General features: G+C 39.8%; 2 protein-coding genes across 2 annotated transcripts; both read left to right on the top strand.

The window, feature by feature from the left end:
* Positions 1-1,140: 1,140 nt before the first annotated feature.
* LOC144058409 (uncharacterized) lies at positions 1,141-6,233 on the top strand. The gene is made up of 3 exons (XM_077576849.1): positions 1,141-1,589; positions 2,740-3,618; positions 4,619-6,233. The coding sequence occupies exons 1-3, from the start codon at positions 1,299-1,301 to the stop codon at positions 5,168-5,170; spliced, it is 1,722 nt and encodes a 573-aa protein (XP_077432975.1). The 5' UTR covers positions 1,141-1,298; the 3' UTR covers positions 5,171-6,233.
* Positions 6,234-6,871: 638 nt separating this feature from the next.
* vars1 (valyl-tRNA synthetase 1) lies at positions 6,872-23,707 on the top strand. Its single transcript, XM_077576525.1, has 29 exons — positions 6,872-6,997; positions 7,596-7,939; positions 8,199-8,342; positions 8,414-8,627; positions 8,691-8,806; positions 9,231-9,306; positions 9,598-9,698; positions 10,894-11,021; positions 11,085-11,249; positions 11,327-11,408; positions 11,485-11,604; positions 13,265-13,373; positions 13,443-13,622; positions 14,597-14,721; positions 14,802-14,905; positions 15,906-16,064; positions 16,189-16,279; positions 16,348-16,453; positions 16,700-16,770; positions 18,225-18,350; positions 18,435-18,539; positions 18,785-18,932; positions 20,920-21,047; positions 21,502-21,657; positions 21,742-21,954; positions 22,863-22,974; positions 23,046-23,221; positions 23,313-23,462; positions 23,555-23,707. Exons 2-29 carry the CDS (start codon positions 7,598-7,600, stop codon positions 23,621-23,623), a joined length of 3,816 nt encoding a protein of 1,271 aa, XP_077432651.1. The 5' UTR covers positions 6,872-6,997; positions 7,596-7,597; the 3' UTR covers positions 23,624-23,707.
* The last annotated feature ends 18 nt before the right edge of the window (positions 23,708-23,725 follow it).

The following is a 23,725-nucleotide window of genomic DNA, read 5'->3' on the forward strand; positions in this document are numbered from 1 at the left end:
AAAAAAAAGTTGCGGATACAATATATATGTCTCATACTCAACTACAGTATTTATTATTTCATGTTTACGTGTGCCAGGAAAGCAAAGCGTGGAGAGTCTGTTGGCAAACAACAAAGGTTCATTGAGTGAACGTGGCGATCGCTCATTGCTAACAGCCTCTTTCTCCTTTGCTGCTTGTTTCCTGTCTTCTTCTTTGACAATCGCACCATGTTTTTGTGGTTCAACAAACAATAATGCAGTACATGTATGTGAGGCCTCAAAACCTAATACAGGGTCACGGGTTTTCCAATGCAGCGCCCCAGTAGATGGAATACTTTAGTAAAAAACAAAACCCCCAAATTATTGGCCCAAAAATATTCAAGGGTGTACTCACCAAGGTTATTATAGTGCAAATGAATAATTAAATCTATGCAAAAAAAAAATTTTCAGTAAAAAAAAAAAAAATAAAGATTGCTTTAAGCTAACAATTTGTTTTTTTTAACATTAAGTACCTGTAGCTATAAATGCAGCTAATTAAGTTTTTGCCTTAGTTTGTCAATTAATTAAATACATGAGCTTTCAAGGTGGAATAATCTTTTTTCAAAAAAAGAAAAGATCATTTAACCCCTGGGCGTTATTTGACCATTTTTTGGCTTTTTGTTGGTTCTGACCAAGCCATTTAAAAAGAAAAGAACGCCCAGGGGTTAAATTAGGGCGTTAGGCGATTACATTTTTTATTTGTATTTAATCGCATGACTTAAATAGTTAACTCATGATTAATCACAAATTTTATATCTGGTCTAAATGTACAATTTATATTTTTTTATACTCTTGTTAACAAAAGTGGATTTTTTTTTTTAAAAATAGTTCAAATTAATTTTTGACGTCTATAGCCGTCAATGGCAGTGAATGAGTTTTTAATAAAAATAAGTATTCAAAACAATACACCAAGTCAGAAAAGTCTTTTTTTTTTGCATGTTCAGTCGTTTGCTTGTCAGCGTGTTTGGGAATGCTGACTTACAAGGAAGCAGCAGGTTACGAAGGGTGTGAGCACGGCTCGCGTAGTGGAGTCAAAGGTGTCGCCATGGAGACCATAAAAAGGGGAGGGGCCACGGCTGTAGTGGTGGTTGGGGGTGGGGGGGGGGAATGCGAGCAAGATAGAGCCTGCATTAGTCGTTGATTTGCTGACTTGCAACCTGATTTTTGGAGCGAGCAGCCAGCGAGGGAGACAGGAAGACACGGGGATTATTTGTAACGCTTCTCACAAACACACCGCATGGCTTTGTGAGCGAGATTTGCTGAGCCGGCCGCCCACCAACATGCTGACTGTCGCTGTGTGGCTGATGGCCCTGTTGGCCCCGGGGGCGCAAGGCTGGGGCCTGTCACCGCCGGCTGACGAGCACGCCGAGCCGGACCCCCGATGCGGCCCCTGCTTCCGCGGGCAGACACTTCCTCGGCGGGGGGGCTCGGCGCCAAGCCCCCGATGTCACCAGACGCCCGGCGGCCGCCACTTCGCCGCCCTGCGCTGGCCGGACTGTGACGCGGCTGTCGTCTTGGCCTTCCGTCTCGGCCCCGGATGGACGCAGGGGCGAGAGGGAGACGAGATTGTGGTAAGGGCACGGCTGTCACTTTGCTGCGAGTTGCATCGTTTCAAATGCTGTCCATGTTGCAGTGATTCTCAAAAGTTTTTGAAACTAAGCAAAACCTAAGAAAAAAATGAGGTGTCTCTCCAAGAATCATCGTTATTCAGCATCTAGGACGGCAACTAACAATTATTTTAATAATTGATTAATCTGTCAAATTAATGTATTCATCAAATATTGGATTAAAAAAAAATCCCTTTCTGCAATAGGACATTATTTCAAATTATGGACTCAATTTACTGGTTTGGTCTGTAATATTTGTTAGTCATTTTTTTCCCAAAGTAAAAGCAAATGCTTGCAAATGTCTTGATTTGATTAAACAAAAAAGACAGTCAGTGTGCTTTCATGAAGGATGACACAAATTAGGCAATATTTACCATTGAGAGGCTGAAATGACACGTATTTGGGCAACTTTAGGTCAACAAGATCTCTAAGTGATTAATCGATTATTATGGTCAACAGCAAATTTTAATCGGAAAGCCTAATGTGTCCCTAAAAGTCTATTTGACGCTGATTAAAGAAAAAGTAAAGATTTTTTTGGGGAGATATTTTATTTTAAAATAAATACTGTACTTTGATAAATAATTATAATATGTTATTATATTATAATTTTATTTTATTTTACTTACTGTACTTACTATAATTAGCTTTAACCCTCATCTGTAGATTTCTTGAGATTTCTTTGAAATGTAAAGTGCATTACAAATCAAATGTATTATTATTTTAAAGTTGGACCAATAAGAGCTTGCAAAATACATCATTTAACGTGTTATAATTTATAGCTATGATGTTTCAGAAAATAGATTCCACCTCAAACAAATTATATTAGTATATTACATATTATTATTATTATTATGATGATGAAAACCTGATCTGCTAGAGAAAAAAATGAAGGCATATTTTTGCTAGTCGAGGTTTTGCTCTGACCAACCAATCAAAAGTACTGAAAATTGCCCACGTGGGGAATCTGATTGGTTAAAGAAACAGCCCCTTTGCTAATATCGTTACATTGGCAGGACATGGCAACAGACAGAAGCTGAAGTCGAGACAAAAAAAAATCCAAAACATCCACGCACATACTGTAAGCACAAATTGACGTTCTTCTCGTGCCACACAGGCTATAGAAGAAGACGGAGTCCAAGTTTTCATTCCCGCTCTTCTCCGAGGCGGCGACCCCGAGTCTCCGCCTACAGACTCGCCCCTCCGACGCTGGGATTGGCTCGTCGCCACGCTGGTCCGCTCCAGCGTCGCCCCGCAGTGCAGCGCTCTCGACGGGGATCTCTACATCCTAATCGGGGACGAGGGGTGTCATGCGGGGCCGCTGTGGTCCGCGGCGTGTTGCTCCGTTCCGGCCGGCGAGGGCGGCTTCGGCGTGGGCTTCATCAGCGAGACGGCCGATGACGACGACGACGGCGTGCGGCGAGTGAGCGTCAAGGAGCTGCAGGAGAGGCTGGGAGTGGACGAGCTGTTCTATGGAGGATGCGGGGGGACTGGGGCGGGGTCGGCCGGCGCCACGTTAGGTCTTCAAACCGAGGGCCGCGCACAAGTGGGGTTTGAAGAAGACACTCACGATGCAAGCGACTCGGGTACGAGCGAGTCTGATGCGAGCGAGTCTGATGCGAGCGAGTCTGATGCGAGCAACTCGGATGCGAGCAACTCGGATGCGAGCAAATCGGACGCAAGCAAATCGGACGCGAGCAGATCGCACGCGAGCAAATCGGACGCGAGGAAATCGGACGCAAGCAAATCGGACGCGAGGAAATCGGACGTGAGCAAATCGCACGCAAGCGAAGCGGATGTGACAGACGAGTCTTCCGTGGAGACGGAGAGCCGCAGCGTCCAGGAGGCTGGCGAGACGCGTTCTGTCGAAGGTGCCGCTGAACAGGCAGACGACAATTCCAGCAGCATCGTGGTCTCCATCATCTCCACCGCTTTGTCCATCCTCAAAGCGCCGCTCAGGCCAATCTTCTCCAGAATCACACAATTCCCCGGACAGGTGAAAGATCTGCTTAAATGTGTGCTTAAGGGCTACTTTTGTTTTTTGTTGTTTTTTTTTTTGCTTACTCCCATTTCAGATCTATTTCCTGTAAGATTTTTTACAAGATTTTTTTTACAAATCCCATCAGAATTAACCAGAATAAATATATATATATATATATATATATATATATATAAATATATATATATATATTTTTTTTTTTTTCTTCAAAATCCACCTTTATTCCCTTTTTTTTTGCATATTAAAGCAAATGTCTTAATTTTCCCAAACACTTTTTTTTTTTTTTTAATTTTAACCTGAAATTCATTATTTATCATTTAAATTATTCCAATTTCATTCTATTTTATTTTAATTATTCAACATTTAATTGTGTTTCTAAATCCCATCTTCTTGCGCATGTCAGCAATCTTAGATAAGGATTTTTTTTTTTATGATTACCTGAAATTGATTATTTATCATTTAAATTATTAGATTTTTATTATTCAACATTTGAATTGTATTCATTGTCATTTTTCTGAATGCCATCTAAGATAACCAGTTTTATTTTATTTTACAAATTTCCCCTCATTTTAAGATTTGTCATATTTCTTGAGCCTATCGACATAATCTGAAATTGATTGTTGTTTTATTGTTTTGTTTTTTTAATAGTTTTTTTTTTTCTCACTCTTGGACATCTTAAGCAATACAACATCCGGAACTACATCTGAAGCTTTATTTTTTATTTTTTATTTTTTTTTTATTTCAGCATTATTGAATTCTGTCTCCATAGCTGACCTAAATACTAAGCATGTTTGACACCACTTTTTTCCAGTGAAAAAAAAAGAAAAAAAGCAATGACATCATTTTCAAGAATGACCTATATTTCCCAATATAGCATTTTCCCTTAAAATTGCATGAAATGAATGTCACTTTCCAATTCTCATTTTGAGAGGTCAGCCGATACTCGATTCAACTCTATTTATAGTTCTCTCATTAGATGTTGTGTCTCTTGATGCAGGTGACGTACGTCCTCCAGGAAGACCTCGGCGTCCTCGCTGCCCTCCCAGGAGACACCTGCTCCCTCTTCTACCTCTTGACGTCCGACGTGTTGTCATGGATACGCTGGGGCCTCGAAACGCTGCTGGACTTCCTGCTGAACGCCGTCGACAACCTCTACTACTGCGTCTCCTCCATGCTGGCGGCGCTGCTGAACAGCTGCTACACGGGCGTCACCGGCGCGGGGACGCTGGCCGGCGACACGCTGGGGCTATTCGGGGGCGCCCTGGGCAAGACCTGGCGGGTAAGCAGGTTCTTCGGAGGCCGTCTTCTGAAGCAGAGCGGCGACTACTGCGGCACGGTGGCGGTGGAGATGGGGGATCAGGCGCTGGCCGTGGGCGGGGGGACGGGACTGCTGGCGTGGAGAAGCGTCACCGGGGTCTTCAATATGTTCGTGGTGGGCGGGAGTATCGTCGTCGGGGTGGTGGATGTGGTGTTCGGGGCCTTCACCGAAGGTTTCGGACGGCAGAGGGAAACCACGCCGATTCACACTGATTTGTCAGAGGCTGAGTAGGAACATTTTAGAGTGCTTTTGTTTGACTTGCTTTACAAAACATTATTTTAGGGAGTAACAATAAACGAAAAAATAATTCTACTATTAAAAGGGATATGATGTGAAAATTTGACATTTTAATGGCCTTTATACAAATAGCTGGCTGGGTGAAGATCCACTACCACTTTCAAGTAACCGTTGAAAATAAGTCATGTTCATTATGGGCCGCATTGAAGTTAAGGTTCCACTCAGAGGGCTGTTATGACTGTGAAAGTGAAGTAAAGGAAGAAAATTTAATTTCAGTTCAGACTTCATGAAAAAAAGAATTGAAATGAAGTAGACATTTTATTGCTTAATTGGTGGTGGATCGGCTATGGCCACTAGATTTTAAGTTTGACTCATCCGCAACTATCATGATGCCACGTCAAAGCCGAAAGGTAAGCAGAGCTGCATTGAGTTTTGTTGGATGCGCAGATTAGCGTTAGCTTCTGATAAGTGACACACAAACATAATTGCTCTGTGAAATTGGTGGCGGTGAGTGTGGGAATTTGTGTTTGGTGATGTCAATGCGAAACATACACTCAAGTGCTGCCTCCATGAGTGAAAATAGTTGTATTGTCTTTGTGGGGGCCACTCCTGTCGAGACACGTGTTGCTCCTGTAGCAAGGCTCAGTCCGCTGCCCCCTGGTGGTCAATGTAGCAAAAGGCAGATTTGCCGTTGTTAAGTTGCTGACTCACATCAGTTGCTCTCTTCAGCAGCACAAACAAATACGATTTGCAGTCTACCATTTATTATTGTTGATCCATTGGTTTATTTTTGACAAAACACTGTCACTGACATGTTAAGACATTTGGGAACAGTTGTTAAAAAAAAAAAAAGAGCCCATTATGTCTTCTTTAAATCACTGCTAACAATTTAAAATGTTTTTGTTTTTTTTTTTTTTTTGCAAATGACCTCTGAAGTGTGGTAAAGGGAAGAACTGCTTGATGACACTGAATGTGCCTTTGTTTTATAATCATTGTATAAAATGATTGGATGTGTTTGTGTTTTATGTTTAAATAAAGACAATTGTGGCTTATGTCATTGTTGTTCTCAGATCTCAGTTTCTTCTTAGGCACTGCGACCAGCTAATTGGTACTTACATCAGAAAAAACAACAACTTTCAATCATATCGTTTGTAATAAATTTTATGTATCTTCACTACCAGTGAATAGTTTGTACATTATGTCTTTCAATAACAATAACGTTTTTTCAAACTGGCAGTGTAGACACCGATCATGTCTTAATAAGTTCTCACAACAATTAATGATTTATCAAGGTCTGAAACATAAATATCAATAGGTGACATATTTAAATAAATCTCAGCAAAAGTGTCTACGTTTTCAAATAATCACTTCTACAACATTCATAGGATATTACAGGGAGAAGTTTGCCATAATAGATTAATTTAAAAAAAACAAAGCCATCAATAAAGTGAACGTCAAACAAGGACTGAATTTTTTAGTTTTCCTTTTGGCTTGCCCCATTATTACAGTACAATATTATAAAGTTACGGTAACGATTAATGTTCTACATTGCAAATAATAAATTGACTGTCTTTAACGACTATTTTGTTCACGATACAATGTGTGTTTTAGCCGCGTTTCAATAAACAAAAACAATAAAAATAAAAATTTGAACGAATTTTTAGGTTTGTAGAATTTCGAGACTTCCGTGCTGGGGCGGAAGTGGCGGCTGAAACCCGGAAGTGTTGTCCCATTGCATCAGACTGCTGCGTGTGGCGTGAAAGAACCCATGCAGAGAGCAGCGTCTTGATCGGCTGACGTTTCTCATTGTTTCTTTCTAAGGTAGGAGCATAACACACGTGGACACGCGTGTACCAAACACGGGAACACTTTTAACATATGTCTTACCTCGCGAATAAAGCACATCATTGTTGCTAAAACTCGTGTTTGACTTTGTTTAATAAAAGCGAAAGCTAACTTAGCATTGACTCGAGTCAGCTTTTGACAGGTGGCGACAAACACTATCTTGCTCGGCTCTTCTTCATACTGTTTGGCTTTCAACTTCAATAAAACACATACAATTGATAGAAACTCGTTACCTATTGTGCCAAATACACTCTGCATTTAAATATTTGGAACTAAGTTAATACACCATCACACTGACTTTTGTAATGAAACAATCCAAATGTGAAAGTGATGCTTAGTGGTTGACATGTCTACTAAGTTGTCTAGAGGTTCTGTGTTTGAATCTCTTATGCTTATGTGGAGTTTGCATGGCCTCGTGTCCATTATGCAGAGTTGAGTGTGAATTTTTGCAATTGGTGAGCACGCTTATTGCTTAGGTTCCAACTTCAAGTTCAACCTTTTCAATGAAGCACTATAGTTGGGTCACAAAATTATTGATTGATTAATGACTTTTTTTTTTATGTCTCTCCATCAGGAATGGCCACTCTGTATGTGTCCCCCCACCCCGATGACTTCCGTAGCATCCTGGCTCTCCTCGCCGCCGAGGCGTGGCCCTCCTCTGGCGTCACGACCGTCACTGACGACCCCCCCGCCGCTCTCTTGGCCCGCTCCACTCCCGCGTTGGTGTTGGGCGCAGGGGAAGTGCTGAGCGGGGCCAACGCCGTGGCCTGGTACTTGGCCGTGCAGGGGAATCAGGCCGGCGTGGGTGTTAAGCAGCAGAGCGAGGTGTGGCAATGGCTCAGCTTCGCCGACAACGAGCTCATCCCGCCGTCCTGCGCTGTCGTCTTTCCCCTCATGGGGGTGACGCTGGACAAGAAGGTGAGGGAGTCCAAATTTCGTGTCAACACTTTTATTTTATTTCCTTTTTCTTTCTTTTTTTTGGGGGGGTCGGCCTAATTGACTTTTTCCCAGCCCTAGTATGTATCTTAGATTTGGATGCCATCTTGTGGCGTCTTTGAGCCCAGGAACTATGTTGAAGTGAGGAGGAAGAGTTTCATGTTGTAGTCGAATAGAAACGTTTTTAGGGCTCTTCTTGTTTTTTTTTCACGTGTTGCTGACGTGTGGTTTTACGCGTCAGCTCCAGCAGACTTCCCGTGCTGAGCTGTTACGCATCCTAAAGATTCTGGATAAGACGCTGGAGCCAAGAACGTACCTGGTGGGGGAGAGCGTCACCCTCGCCGACATGGCCGTGGCCTCGGCTCTTCTTCTGCCCTTCAAATACGTGCGTATTCTCATGTCTGCCACTCCCGATTCGGCCGAATCCTCACTCTGGTTCCGTTTCCGCTCCTGTAGGCTCTGGAGCCGTCCGACAGGAACGTATTGACCAACCTGACCAGATGGTTCACCACCTGCATCAACCAGCCTCACTTCATCAAAGTGCTTGGAAAAGTCACTTTGTGTGAGAAGATGGCGCCGGTGAACACAAACGCAGAGGCCAACGTTTGTACGAGTCCTCCTGCTGCTGCTAACAACGCTGCTGGTGACACAACACACGATGCGCTCAATGGTCGGTAAATAACATTTGTATGTTTGGTATTGCTGTTTTGGGACTGAATGTTGACTATTCCAGGACCGGTAAAGACTGAAGCGCAGCTGAAGAAGGAGGCAAAGAAGAGAGAAAAGCTGGAGAAGTTCCAACAGAAGAAGGAGATGGAGGCGAAGAAAAAAACGCTGCCGGCCACGGAGGTACGACCTCGCCAAAGTCACTTTTTAGAGTGCGGAAAAGTGGAAGTGCAAACTTTTCTGCTCAAAGGCCACGTTTGGTGTTTTTGTTTAAACAAACTGGTGGGTCGGGCCATTTGTAGATGGGATGGATGTTAAAATGTGTCATGTGAAATGGTCATTTTTACTAAATACTCTAAATTATGCAATTCTCATAAATCGATGTTACTCGTAAAATAGTTTTTATGAATGTTTATATTTTTATTATAACCAATAAATCTATTTTCTATTTATTTAATGACATAAATTGAAGCAAAAATAAATTTATATTAACTGCTTATAAGGGAAAAAAATTGTAAAATTAATGCAATGTACATTGTTAACAATAATAATGATAATATCAAAGGAGTGCGCTTTTTAATTTAAAAAAAAAAATTCTTTATTTTAGAAAAAGGCCAAACCTGAGAAAAAGGAGTTGGGGATCATCACATACGACATTCCAACTCCCGCTGGGGAGAAAAAAGGTGAGTTAAAAAAAAAAAAGTTGTTGTTTTCATGAAACTGAATGTGCAGGGTCAGCACAATGTCAACAATCACTCAAACATGAAATCACAATGCTGTACTGTTTGCCTTTTATATGTAATTGTTATTCATGTAAGTCTTTATAGAGTAGAAGAATACTGCCGAGTCGAGGCTTCACTGTACTTGCATTCCTCCATTTAGCCTGCGAGTGAGGAGTCGTCGTATGACGTGAAGAATGCGAATGACATTTTTAGCCTCAAGTGAATATTTCAACCTGTTGTCTGTGCTGTCAGATGTCATCAGTCCGCTGCCCGACTCGTACAGTCCTCAATATGTGGAGTCCGCTTGGTACCCTTGGTGGGAGAAGCAGGGATTTTTCAAGCCGGAATACGGGGTAAGGACCTTCACATCTCAAGAATGCACCATCTGGGAGCCTCTTTCTCCAAATGGATGCTTTTTCTTTTTCTTTTTTGCCACTTTGGAGTGTAATTGGAATTCCTTTGCTTAATAGACACGAAGACGTTAACTGCTGAAACCATTTGCGTTCAGTTTTTTTGGGGTCCTGTAACAGTATCTATCTAGGGTGTTTTTATTTTGTTTTAAACTACCAAATTCAATTTAGTAATACATTTTAAATGACTTTCACTTGTCGCAAATTGTAAAATACTATTAGAAGCCACTTGTTTTGACCCGCTAAACATTTAACAATCCTCAGGAAGTAAAATAGCAAAACGCTAATTCTGGTTTTATTATTAACTCTTTGACTGCCAGACGTTTTCAGAAAAGGGATGCCGTGGGTGCCAGCCGATTTTAAGCATTTTGACTGATCTTTCAAGGTCCACAGAAAATTATGTGTTCGGACTATGGAAACACACATACTACCAAATGAAAGATTGGACTGTCATCTTTCATCAGAAAAAAAAGTTTGTTTGTACCTTATTCCGTTTTTGAGTAATCAACAATAGAAAATGGTTAGTTTCACCTCTGTTTTGAAAAAAACGTCTTTTAACGTCTTTGGCACTCCTCCATAGGATTTTACTAAACGTTATTTAACGTTTTTGGCAGTCAAAGAGTTAATTTTGGGGAAAAAAAGAGTACCCAAAAAAAAAAGAATTATTTTAATTTAAGTATACAGGAGGGTTCAAATGTATATTAGTTATTGTAATAAAATGTATACAAGAAAATGCTTAGTTCATTTCTTATTTTTGTAACGTCTTTCTGCAACCCCTGCATGCAAACATCTTGCTTTAGCGACATCTAGTGGCATCCTGGTGCCAAGCAGCTACGTTGACCTGAAAGTAGGAACCTCATGTAGTCAGGCCAGCTTGATCTTTTAGGGGGAAAAAAACATCTTGTGACATCCAAAGCCTTTCTTGTGAGCGTCAATTACTTGAGATTTTTCTGTATTTAGGTCAGGTCTCTGGCCCTGTCCCCTACGGATAGCCAGGGTTGACTGTCATTTTATTAATTCCTTCAAAAAATTGCATGAAAGATTTTGCCAAATAAGCCCCTCTGCTGGGGACACACGACCACAAAACGGACTGTGATATATAAAAATACATGGCTGACTATTTCCTCATTTTGAACAGAGGCAAAATATTAGCGATCCAAACCCCAGCGGCGTGTTCATGATGTGCATCCCCCCACCCAACGTGACGGGATCGCTCCACCTGGGCCACGCCCTCACCAACGCCATCCAGGATTGCCTGACCCGATGGTAACAACAAGTTCCGTTCCGCACAAGAGTCGGACGTTGATCCGCTTTCCCGTCCGCGCGCAGGCACAGAATGCGCGGCGAGACCACCCTGTGGAACCCGGGCTGCGACCACGCCGGCATCGCCACCCAGGTGGTGGTGGAGAAGAAGCTGATGAGGGACAAGGGCATGAGCCGCCACGACCTGGGCAGGGACAAGTTCATCCAGGAAGTGTGGAAGTGGAAGAACGAGTGAGTGGGAATGAACGAGGGAGACGTTTTGATGTGTGGAAACGTTTTGTCTCATTTCTTATTTCTTGTTTTGACAGAAAAGGAGATCGCATCTACCACCAACTGCGGAAACTGGGATCCTCTCTGGACTGGGACCGAGCATGTTTCACAATGGATCCTGTCAGCATCCTTTCAAGTCATTTCACCAAAAGCTTGCGCGACGTCCTTCCTAACTTGTTGTTTTGTGTTTCCCTAGAAACTTTCCTACGCGGTGCAGGAGGCTTTCGTCCGCATGCACGACGAGGGTGCGATCTACAGAAGCAAGAGGCTGGTCAACTGGTCCTGCTCGCTCAACTCCGCCATCTCCGATATCGAGGTCGGTTGCAAAGCGTGGGAAATTTGGGGCTTTTGTGAGCTCAAATACAACCTAATGACCTAATAAATATCTTTCTTCCAAAGAAAAAAAAAACATCAAATGACATAACTCGACCTTGGCACTATTTTTTTTATTTTTTGGGGGGAATTTGTATTTTATTAACTTTTACAAACTTCTCAACAATATTCGCATTATATAAGGACAAAGTCGCATATACACATCCCCACACATCCAACAACCTTTTGTCCTTCCTTTTCCTTAACTCATTTGCTCCCAAAAACGTGTAAATACGTTCTATTTTAAATATGACCAGTGTCCCAAAGATGTATTAACACGTTTTTTTTATGTTTCTTTTCATGCTATAGAGCATACAAAAAGCTTTGATGCAGCCTCTGAACTGAACAGAACGGTTGAAGCAATGGTAGTTATTACAAAAACGGCCAGCAGGTGGCAGCAGAGTAGAAGAAATCAACCAGGGCCGTGTTGCAAATAATTAAGTGAATAATAATGAAACTTCGCTTTATTCTAATACTAATTGCTGCAAAACGGAAACGGGTAGAAATATACTTTTTCTCCTAATGAAAGAAGATACTCTAATCTTTCTTTTGGTGTAGGTTCCATGTTTTTTTAGCAATAGAATATTCTGTGGGCCTTGCAAAAATCTGTCAAAATCCAGTATTCACCTTTACAATCTGTAACTGACACAAACAATGTCCATATTAACTCATTCACTGCCATTGACGGCTATAGACGTCAAAAATTCATTTGAACTATTTCTATTAGGTTAACATTTTTCCCCACTTTTGTTAACAAGAGTATGAAAACCTAGAATTTTTTATTGTATTAGAACAGATATAAAATTTGTGATTAATCGTGAGGTAACTAGTGAAGTCATGCGATTAATTACGATTAAAAATTGTAATCGTCTGGCTAATTTTTAATAATCTTTTCTTAAAAAAAAAAAAAAAGATTATTAAAAATTTAACACAAAATGTGTTTGTTTGTTTTTTAAAGAAAATATTATTAATAATTAGGGGCATCAGGCGGTTCAAATTTGTAATCGTATTTAATCGCATGACTTCACTAGTTAACTCACAATTAATCACAAATTTTATATCTGTTCTAAATGTACCCCCCAAAAAATTCTAGGTTTTCACACTCTTGTTAACACAAATGGGAGAGAAAAAAAAGTTAAACTAATAGAAATAGTTAGAATGAATTTTTTTAAAGTCTATAGCTGTCACTGGCAGTGAATGAGTTTTAACAAGAACAAAAACGCACACACAAACCATTTAGCTTTGAACCAGGTTGTGGTATATAAAATCGGATCTATGTTGTCTAACATATATCAACCAGCAAATCCAAATCTTTTTGCATTTCTCAACTTCCATTCTAAGTGATGCAGTCTCCATATTATAAATAGCTAACATTACATCTATCCATTCCTCCACTTTAGGCGCAAAATCACTTTGCCATCTTCTGTTTATTGCCTTTTTGCATGCTAATAGCACAATTCCCAACATGATGTAGTCTTTACACCTTTTTAAATTCAAGTTTTCTATTTGACCAAAATACATCATTTCGGCACTGAATGTTTTGATATAATTGAACGACTAAAGTCGTTCTTGGCAATTAATCAAATTGCTGCTTGCTTTTCCAGGTGGACAAGAAGGAGCTGACGGGCAGAACGTTGCTGCCCGTGCCAGGCTACAAAGACAAAGTGGAGTTTGGCGTCTTGGTGTCCTTCGCCTACAAAGTGGACGGCTCAGGTACTGCAGCGCAACGATTGCCGCCAAGCTGAAGTTGGAAGTTGACACGCTGGCGATCTTCATCATCAGACGAGGAAGTGATCGTAGCGACCACTCGTATCGAGACCATGCTGGGCGACACGGCAGTGGCCGTGCACCCCGACGACTCCAGATACCAACACCTGAAGGGCAAGATGGTTTTGCATCCCTTTTGCGAGCGCAGGATGCCGGTGGTTTTTGATGACTTTGTGGACGTGAGCTTTGGAACGGGTAAGAGAACTTACACACATGCTGACTGTAAAGGCACCAAGAATAGCGAAAAGAAAAGAAAAAAAACACCAGTAATTGACATGCCACCTAAAATGGTTTCTAATTGTCTTAGTGCCACGAGATGACGCCAAAGCACCACTTTTATGCTTGATCGCCGTCTTTGGGTGTTTCAGAAAGGGCACAAAAACAAAAAACTGGCGACATTTCCAATGAGTGAAGAATTGGTTGAGTATGAAGGACCAAAACTGCCAAAATTAAATGCCTAAATAAAAATATTAAAATAAAATATTATTATTGCAAAATAAAATGAAAATAAACTGATATCAAAAATATAATACAAAAGTTAAATACAAAAAATAAATATAAATGGAAATACAAACAAAGAAACAAAACTATATATATATATATATATACATCTCTAAATAAAAGTAAAATAAAAAAGAGATTAAAAAAATAAAAAATAATATAAACATGAATGTCGAAATACAGTAAATACAAAAATAAATATACATATAGAATTAAATGTCGGTCAATAAATAAAAACGCTCTGCTCTCACATTTATTTATTTCGTGCTGCAGACGCTCTGTCAGGTCAAAATTCAAATGAGGAGGCGGTCCTAAGCGTGTCTAGCATTAAATAAATGTGAGAGCAGAGCTTTATTTATGAATCGATATTTAATTATATTTCTATATTTATTTTTGTATTTATTTCAACATTTATTTTTATATTTTAATTTTTTGTTTTTGTTTTTTACTTTATTTAGGAATATATATTTTTGTGCTTGTTTTTATTTCAATTTCAATTTATTATTTTTTTTATAACATTCTTAAATTGCATTTTTTCAATACTCGTTTTTCTTTTCACTTTTATTCATTTATTTATTTATAGTCATTGATTTATTTTAAATGTTGGGAGTTTTGGTCCTCCATAGTTGAGTGCCTTCTCATCTCCGTTCGCAACATTTGCCCTTCAGGTGCCGTGAAAATCACGCCGGCTCACGACCATAACGACTACGATGTGGGCGTGCGGCACGGCTTGCCCTTCGTCAACATCCTGGACGAGAACGGCCTGCTCGTTAACGTGCCCCCTCCCTTCCTGGTACCCCCTCGTTAGAAGCTGCCGTTCCCCGCTGTGCTTGCTCACGTCATTTTCATGCCAAACTTTTTGTTCTGATGCAGGGCATGAAGCGCTTTGAGGCCAGGAAAGCCGTGCTGGAGGCGCTCAAGGACAGAGGACACTTCAAAGAGGTCAAAGACAACCCCATGGTGGTGCCCGTCTGCAGGTCAGGAGGCTGCGCGGATTTCACTTCTCAGTCTGATACACTCGCTGGTGGTTGCGTCGATGTTTATTTGTGTGTGTGTTTTTTTTGTTAGTTTTTTGTGTGTCTTTGATTTGAGTGTTTTCTGTTTTTGTATGGTCTTTGTTTTGTGTCATTTATTTTGTTGTTTAGTGTGCGTTTGTTGTGTGTTTTGTTTTTTGCCAGTTTTTTTGTCCATGTGTTTTTTTAAATTTTATTTTCATTTTTGTCTCTTTTATATATATATAATATTATTTATATTTAAATTTATATTTTAAATTGAATATTTTATATTTAAATTTTATTTTCATTTTTGTCTCTTTTATATATATATATATATATATATATATATATATATATATATATATATATATATATATATATATATATATATATATATATATATATATATATATATATAATTAGGGGTGTGCCCCAAAAATCAATTTTCATAAGAATCGCGATTCTCATTTAGTACGATTCAGAATTGATTTTAAATGTCCCCAAATTTATTTTCTTCAAACTATTTTATACTGTCTTCCCTTTGTTTGTGTGTGCCCGTATTGGCCGCGCTCTTCATGTTGTACCCGATTTGGCCACTTAGGGGCAGTGTGGTTCCACGCGGGCTGACACACCGTCAAGTTGTAGCCACATTAGAGAATAGAAGGAAAAAGTCACAATCAAGTTATTCCAATAAGCGTGGAGACGTTCTTCTGAGTGATAAAAGTGCCGCGAGTAGCGCGCTAATTAGCATTAGCGAGTCAGACTGGAGTAGATCATTACAATTCCTTGAAAATCTTTAAATTGAAGCAAAAATCATTGTCAATCAAATCGTTTTGAATCAAAAATCGTTCTTAATCGAACCTCTAATATATATATATATGTATATATATAAATTATATTGGGTTTATAAGTGTGTATGCATTTTTGTATTTTGTGTGTGTTTTGCGCGGGTGCCAACGTGTTTTTGCTTGTGTGTGTGTAGTCGTTCGAAGGACATCGTGGAGCCGCTGTTGAAGCCGCAGTGGTACGTGAGCTGCGCCGACATGGGCAAGCAGGCGGCGGACGCCGTCCGAGAGGGTCGCCTGAAAATCATCCCCGACCACCACCTGAAAACCTGGTTCAACTGGATGGACAACATAAGGTACGAATTTAACACTAGCAGCCTATTTTATAGCAACGGTCAATGTTGTCACCGTGACAACCAAGATTTGTTCCAATTCCAAAAAGCCAATCGTCTGTCATATGTCCCCTTGCGCTGCTCTCAGGGATTGGTGCATCTCCCGGCAACTGTGGTGGGGTCATCGCATCCCCGCTTACTTCATCACTGTCAACGATCCGTCGGTGAAAGCAGGAGAGGTAAGATGGCCGCCAGTTATTTCATTTGCATGCTATGATGATGTATTTCTTGTGCGGGTCCTTCGCAGGATGTTGACGGTCATTACTGGGTGAGCGGCAGAACGGTGGAGGAGGCCAGAGAGAAGGCGGCAAAGCGCTTCAACGTGACGCCTGACAAAGTGACACTCAGACAAGGTCACTTTTCATCGACTGTATTGAAATATAGTGGAACTTTTTTTTCCCAGTGATTCCCCATTGGAAATAATCCAGTTAGTGCTTCTGGCTCGGAATCCGCCCGTCGTCCGTCTTTGTGCCCTGCAATTGCCGATTATCCAAAGCTAGCCGCAACCCTAATGAGGACAAGCACTAGAAAATAAACGAATGGCTGAACAAGCTGCTTAAATCCTCTTTAATATTTAATAAGTTGTTGTTGTGTTTCAGATGAGGATGTTCTGGACACTTGGTTCTCATCTGGCATTTTCCCCTTCTCCATCTTCGGCTGGCCTAATGAGGTACAAACAACAACTCGGCTCAGCGGGAACAAGCTTAAGGGCTCATCGGAGTCACAAAACTAAGTGGAAATGTCATTTTCATTTCCATTTAAAGCACCTTTCCTTGTTTAAAGACTCGAGATCTGAGTGTTTTCTTCGCCGCCATTTTTGCCGGAGAGACGCGGCAACGCGCATGTGCAGTATCTTGGCCTATGACAGAAACGTGGATTGCCCTGGAGTAGACCTTGACAGGAAAAATTCTAAATTACATTATTATTTAATATTATTAATGAATGATTAGTCAAATATTATTAATAATATTATTTAATTATATTTTAAATGCAGTGCGCACAATCTGATTTTTTTAAGAAAATATAGAATATTTGGTACATTAAGAAACATAAATATTCACAATTTTCTGTTCCAAGATGGTGAGCTTTTTTAAAAAAATTTTTTTAGAACAAACCTATGGAATGCTCATGTCGTCCTTGGGGCTAATTAGTACCTGCTGGCACCAATGCTTTTTTTTCCTTCCTCCCTGTCTGCCCACCCAACTGCTCACCCCTCCCCTCTCTTCTCAGTTGAGGGGAAAAAGTGACTGGCCTCTCATAATTAACTCATTCACTGCCATTGACGACTCTCGACGTCAAAAATTCATTTGAACTATTTCTATTAGTTGAACATGTTTTTCCACTTTTGTTAACAAGAGTATAGAACCTAGAAAAAAAAATATTGTACGTTTAGAACAGATATAAAATTTGGGATTAATCGTGAGTTAACTAGCGAAGTCACGCGATGAATTACGAAAAATTCAATTGCCTGACTCCTGAATTTTTAATAGTCATTTCTTCTTCTTTTTTTTTTTTTCTTAAGTAATTGTAATTTAAAAAAATTGAAGAAAAGATTATCAAAACCCAGGCGATTAATTTTTTTACAGATATAAAATTTGGGATTAATCGTGAGTTAACTAGCGAAGTCACGCGATGAATTACGAAAAATTCAATTGCCTGACTCCTGAATTTTTAATAGTCTTTTTTTCTTCTTTTTTTTTTTCTTAAGTAATTGTAATTTAAAAAAATTGAAGAAAAGATTATCAAAACCCAGGCGATTAATTTTTTTTAAATAATAATTAATTGCATGACTTCACCAGTTAACAAATTTTATATCTGTTCTAAATGTACAGTATTTTTTTTTTCTAGGTTTGCATACAAACAAAACAAAAGTGGGAAAAAATGTTAAACTAATAGAAATAGTTCAAATGAATTTTTGACGTCAATAGCCGTCAATGGCAGTGAATGAGTTGACAACAGAGGCAGCTTGTTGACTGATCTTTGCTCGTAGCCAATCATATTGCAGCTATTTGATGTTATCTGAAAAAAAAAAAAAGCGCCATTATTTTAGGGAAGGTGACGATAATTAACTCAAGTTGCGAATCATTTTTGGAATTGTGTCATCTGTGTTCTGTGTTTTCCAAGACTCAGGACTTGAGCGTTTTCTACCCGGGCACTTTGCTGGAGACGGGCCACGACATCCTGTTCTTCTGGGTGGCGCGCATGGTGATGATGGGCCTCAAGCTGACGGGCAAGCTGCCCTTCAAAGAGGTCAGCGAGGTCACCGCCCACCACAGCCGTTAGGAGCCCAATTAGGAGCGCCACAACAACTTGGAGTCATGTGACTGTGGACAGGTTTACCTGCACGCCGTTGTGAGGGACGCCCACGGAAGGAAGATGAGCAAATCTCTCGGCAACGTCATCGACCCGCTTGATGTCATTACCGGGATCTCCCTGGAGGTGAATCCTGACCCCTCCTTGATGCGTAGCACGCACACACACGCTGCCTTCGGGAAGCGTCCTCTTCTTGAAGCGTTATGACGCAACCAAAGAGCTTTTATTGAAGCCATCCGTCATGAATTGACCAGCCTGGAGGACTGTTGTTGACAGAGCAGGCCACCAGGGGGCACTGGAGCACTTGTTGCACGCCAGCTCGTTGGTGGTCGTTGCTAAGCGCCTTTATTTATTTATTTTAACTCCTCCAGGGTCTGCACGCGCAGCTGGCGTACAGCAACTTGGACCCGGTGGAGGTGGAGCGAGCCAAGCAGGGTCAGAAGTCGGACTACCCCAACGGCATCCCGGAGTGCGGCACAGACGCCCTGCGATTCGCTCTGTGCGCGTACACCAGCCAAGGTGAGCGAGTGCCGCAAACGTTTTGATGGACGCTGCACCAAATCTGCCTTCATTTTTATAAACCCAAGAAGTTCTTCAGATGAACATTTTGTATACATTTTCCATGGGTGTAAATGGGGAAAAATTGAATAAAATAATAAAATATCTTAGAACAGCAAATATGCATTCAACAGTAGTTTTAAGTTCCAACATCATATCATAATAAATGGGAAAAAATATAATAAAATAAATAACAAATTATACAAAAATATAAATAAATAACAAATCATATTAAAATGAAATAAAAATTATTATTATTTTTTTAAATCTAGGAATTGCAAATATGCATTTGACAGTAGTTTTAGGTTCAACATCATATAATAAATGGGGGAAAATATAATAAAATAATATAAAATAAATAACAAATTATAAAAAAATATAAATAAATATAAATAAATAACAAATCATATTAAAATGAAATAAAAATTATTATTATTTTTTTAAATCTAGGAATTGCAAATATGCATTTGACAGTAGTTTTAGGTTCAACATCATTATATCATAATAAATGGGGAAAAATATAATTAAATAATATCAATTAAATAACAAATTATAAAAATATATAAATAAGTAACAAATCATATTAAAATGAAATAAAAATTATTATTTTTTAAATCGAAAATGAATTGCAAATATGCATTTGACAGTAGTTTTAAGTTCAACATCATATCATAATAAATTGGGGGAAATATAATAAAATTTAAAATAAATAACAAATGATAAAAATATATAAATGAATAACAAATCATATTAAAATGAAATAAAAATTATTATTATTTTTTTAAATCTAGGAATTGCAAATATGCATTTGACAGTAGTTTTAGGTTCAACATCATATCATAATAAATGGGGAAAAATATAATAAAATAATATAAAATAAATTACAAATTATAAAAAAATATAAATAAATAACAAATCATATTAAAATGAAATAAAAATTATTATTATTTTTTTAAATCTAGGAATTGCAAATATGCATTTGACAGTAGTTTTAGGTTCAACATCATTATATCATAATAAATGGGGAAAAATATAATCAAATAATATAAAATAAATAAATTATAAAAATATAGACAACAAATAACAAATCATGTTCAAATAAAAAACATATTTTACTTTTTTTTTTTTATATATCTGAGAACAGCGAATATGCATTCAACAGTAGTTTTAAGTTCAACATCATTATATCATAATAAATGGAGAAAAATAAAATAAAGAACAAATGATAAAAATATAAATAAATAAATCATATTAAAAAATATATATATTTTACAAAAAAAATAATTTTAATCTGAGAATTGCGCATATGCATTTGACAGTAGTTTTAAGTTGTAACATTACAACTTAGCTGCACTTGCAGTCTTTTTCCCTTTTTTTTTTTTTTTTCCTGGTTCATTTTTTACAGTGCCGTATACGACGTGAGGAGTCCTTATCATTTTTGTGGCCTTGGAATGACATGCAGGACAAACATAGTACCTGAATAATATTACAATTTTGAGTGAGTTGATTTTTGTGAGGGAAAAAAAAATGCACAAAATTCAATTTTTGAATGGTCATTTTGATGGCAAGAGAGCCCTTTAACTTGGGGGGGGGGGGGGGCTCTTAGTATGCTGTTATTTTGTTCCCTTTGTTTTTGGGTTTGCTTAATGGAACTTTTACACATGCATTGAAAAATGTATTGGAACAAAAATGAAATATATTAAGAGTCCATATTTTGTCTATATTTAACATAGCATTAGTGGGCGGTCCTACGTCTATTTTGATCAAATTGGATTTTAATTATTTGTAGGACTGTAACGTCTTTATTTTTGCAACACGTCAACACGAATAGTGAATCGGATTTCAAGTACTTTGCACATTATTGTTCTGTCACGTTGACCTCATTAGCACAAAATCACAAAATGGTTTGTGTGTGTTTTTTTTTTTTTTTTTTTTTTTTTCCCCCCAGGCAGGGACATCAACCTGGACGTGAATCGCATCCTGGGGTACCGTCACTTCTGCAACAAGCTGTGGAACGCCGTCAAGTTTGCCATGAAGACGCTTGGGGACAACTTTGTACCTTCAGAGAAAGCCCAAGTGGGTTCAGTGCAAAGATTAATTCTATTTATTTTTTTTTCATTACGACATTTCCCAAAGAACTTCAAAATGTAATGCAAATGTGCAAGTGCAGACGTGTATTTAACTCTTTGACTGCCAGACGTTTTCAGAAAAGGGATGCCGTGGGTGCCAGCCGATTTAAGCATTTTGACTGATCTTTCAAGGTCCACAGAAAATTATGTGTTTGGACTATGGAAACACATATAGTACCAAATGAAAGATTGGACTCTCATCTTTCATCAGAAAAAAAAAGTTTGTTTCTACCTTATTCCGTTTTTCAGTAATCAACAATAGAAAATGGTTAGTTTCACCTCTGTTTTGAAAAAAAAACGTCTTTTAACGTCTTTGGCACTCCTCCCTAGGATTTTACTAAACGTTATTTAACGTTTTTGGCAGTCAAAGAGTTAATTATTTAATTTTTTTTTTAAAAAAGCTGTGCGGCGAGGAGAGCGTCCCGGACCGCTGGATTCTCTCGCGGCTGAGCGCCGCCGTCTGCTTGTGCGACGCCGGCTTCAAGGCCTACGACTTCCCCGCCGTCACCACCGCCATCTACAACTTTTGGCTCTACGAGCTGTGCGACGTCTACCTGGTAGCGCCGCGTTGACCTTTTTTTTCCCCCCTCGCCGTCACCTTTCCCTCGCCGTCACCTTTTTTTTTTTCTTCCTTACGGCAGGAGAGCGTGAAGCCCGTCTTGGGCAAGGAGGGCGGCGAGAAACAAGCCGGCGTGTGCAGGCAGACCTTGTACACGTGCTTGGACGTGGGCCTGCGCCTGCTCGCCCCCATCATGCCCTTCGTCAGCGAGGAGCTCTACCAGAGGTTGCCGCGGCGACGGCCTCAGCTGGACGCCGCCAGCATCTCCGTCACGTCGTACCCCGACGCGCAAGAGGTGAGCGAGGACGGCGTGTCAACTCAAAATTGAAGCTGCGAGATGTTAAAGTCGTCGGAATTCAATTTCAATTATTACGCAATGACAAAAACAGCATCGTCATTAAAAAAAAAAATTGAGGAGTTGTTTAAATTTATACATTTGCACCTTTTTTAAATTTTAAAATAACTAATTTAATACATTTTGTTTCATCTCAAATGAACTTGCATAATTAGTGTTTAAAAAAAAAAAAATTGTCGTAATATTTTGGATTTGTTTTTGTTTTGTACCCCAAAAAAATGAATGCTGCTCTCCAACTTCAAGTTTTTGCCAACATAAATAAATATGTTATAAATTCATAATAATTATAGTGTTTCTATTTTTTTTATTGGTCTTAATAGTTTTTAAATGCTTCTTGTTTCCCAAAATAAATAATTGTTTGTATAATCGTGATTTCAATCATTGCCAAAATAATTGTGATTGTTATTCATTCCATAATCAAGCAGCCCGATTAGCAGTTGTGCTAAAAAGAACCGCACACCGCTTTTTTTAGTCCGCTAATGCTAATTAGCGTCTATTTTGCGGCGCTTAAACTCTTTCAAGAATGGCTTGAACACAAACGGTGCGGAAACACAATCACGTGATCGAACTGTACTCACCGTCAGATTTTCCTTATCCTCTGCGAAGAATGACTAGCACTCGTTATTCAACAAAACTGTCCATTTCTTATTTTTGTGTTGCACCATTTCATACTCGCCTTATAACCTGAAAAATAGCTCGAAAAGTCTCTCTATGGCTTCCGCCAAAAACTTGGCTCCTCCCCCAACATTCCAAGATTTTTTTTTTTATCACTCATTGAGATGCCACTTGCGCTTACTTCCTTGACGCCAATCCTCACCCATGGACGGATGACCGTTTTGTGTTTGCAGTTCTGCTGGAACAGCGACGAGGTGGACCGCAACATGGACTTCGTCATGAACGTGGTCAAGACCATCCGCTCGCTCAGGGCCGACTACAACCTGACCAAGACGCGAGCGGACTGTAAGTGGACGCGCGCACGCACCAAAAAAATGGCTGCCCGCTTATGAACACGCACACTTTTTGCGTGCTAGGTTACCTCCAGTGCGCGGACTCGGCCACGGTGTCCCTGGTGCAGACGTCCAACGTGCAGATCCAGACGCTGTCCTACTGCCAGGCCGTGATCGCCCTGAGCGCCCAGCAGGCGGTGCCGGCCGGCTGCGCCGTGGCCATCGCGTCGGACCGATGCACCGTCAACCTCATGATCAAGGTGACGCTAACGGCCACGCGCGCGGACGCCCTCGCGTCGTTTGCCTTTTCGGTCCACCAAAGTGAAGCTTTTGTTGTCGCGGTGACGTCAGGGTCTCATCGACATGGACAAAGAGTTGTCCAAGCTGCAGGCCAAGAAAGGCGAGTTGGACAAGCTGATGGAAAAGCTGCACGACAAAATGGCCAAGAGCGACTACAGGGACAAAGTGCCGCTCAAGGTGCAGCAGCAGGACGCCGAAAAGGTGATCATGGCAACGTGGCGCGTGTTGTTTTGTTTTTGTCACTCTCATGTGTTAGCCGCTAACAAGTGCTCGTTATGCCGCTTTCGTTTCAGCTGCGACAGAGTCAGACAGAGTTGGACAAAGTGAAAGAAGCCATGGACAACTTTAGCAAGATGATGTAATCCAACATTGTTAGCTTAGATTTTTAGTTTTTGTTCAAAGTGGATCATGTCAAAAATAAATTGGATAAAAAAAGAAAAACAGTGGTTGATGTCTTTTTTTTT

This window comes from Vanacampus margaritifer, chromosome 9 (assembly GCF_051991255.1).
Source record: "Vanacampus margaritifer isolate UIUO_Vmar chromosome 9, RoL_Vmar_1.0, whole genome shotgun sequence".
NCBI classification, from domain to species: Eukaryota; Metazoa; Chordata; class Actinopteri; order Syngnathiformes; family Syngnathidae; genus Vanacampus; species Vanacampus margaritifer.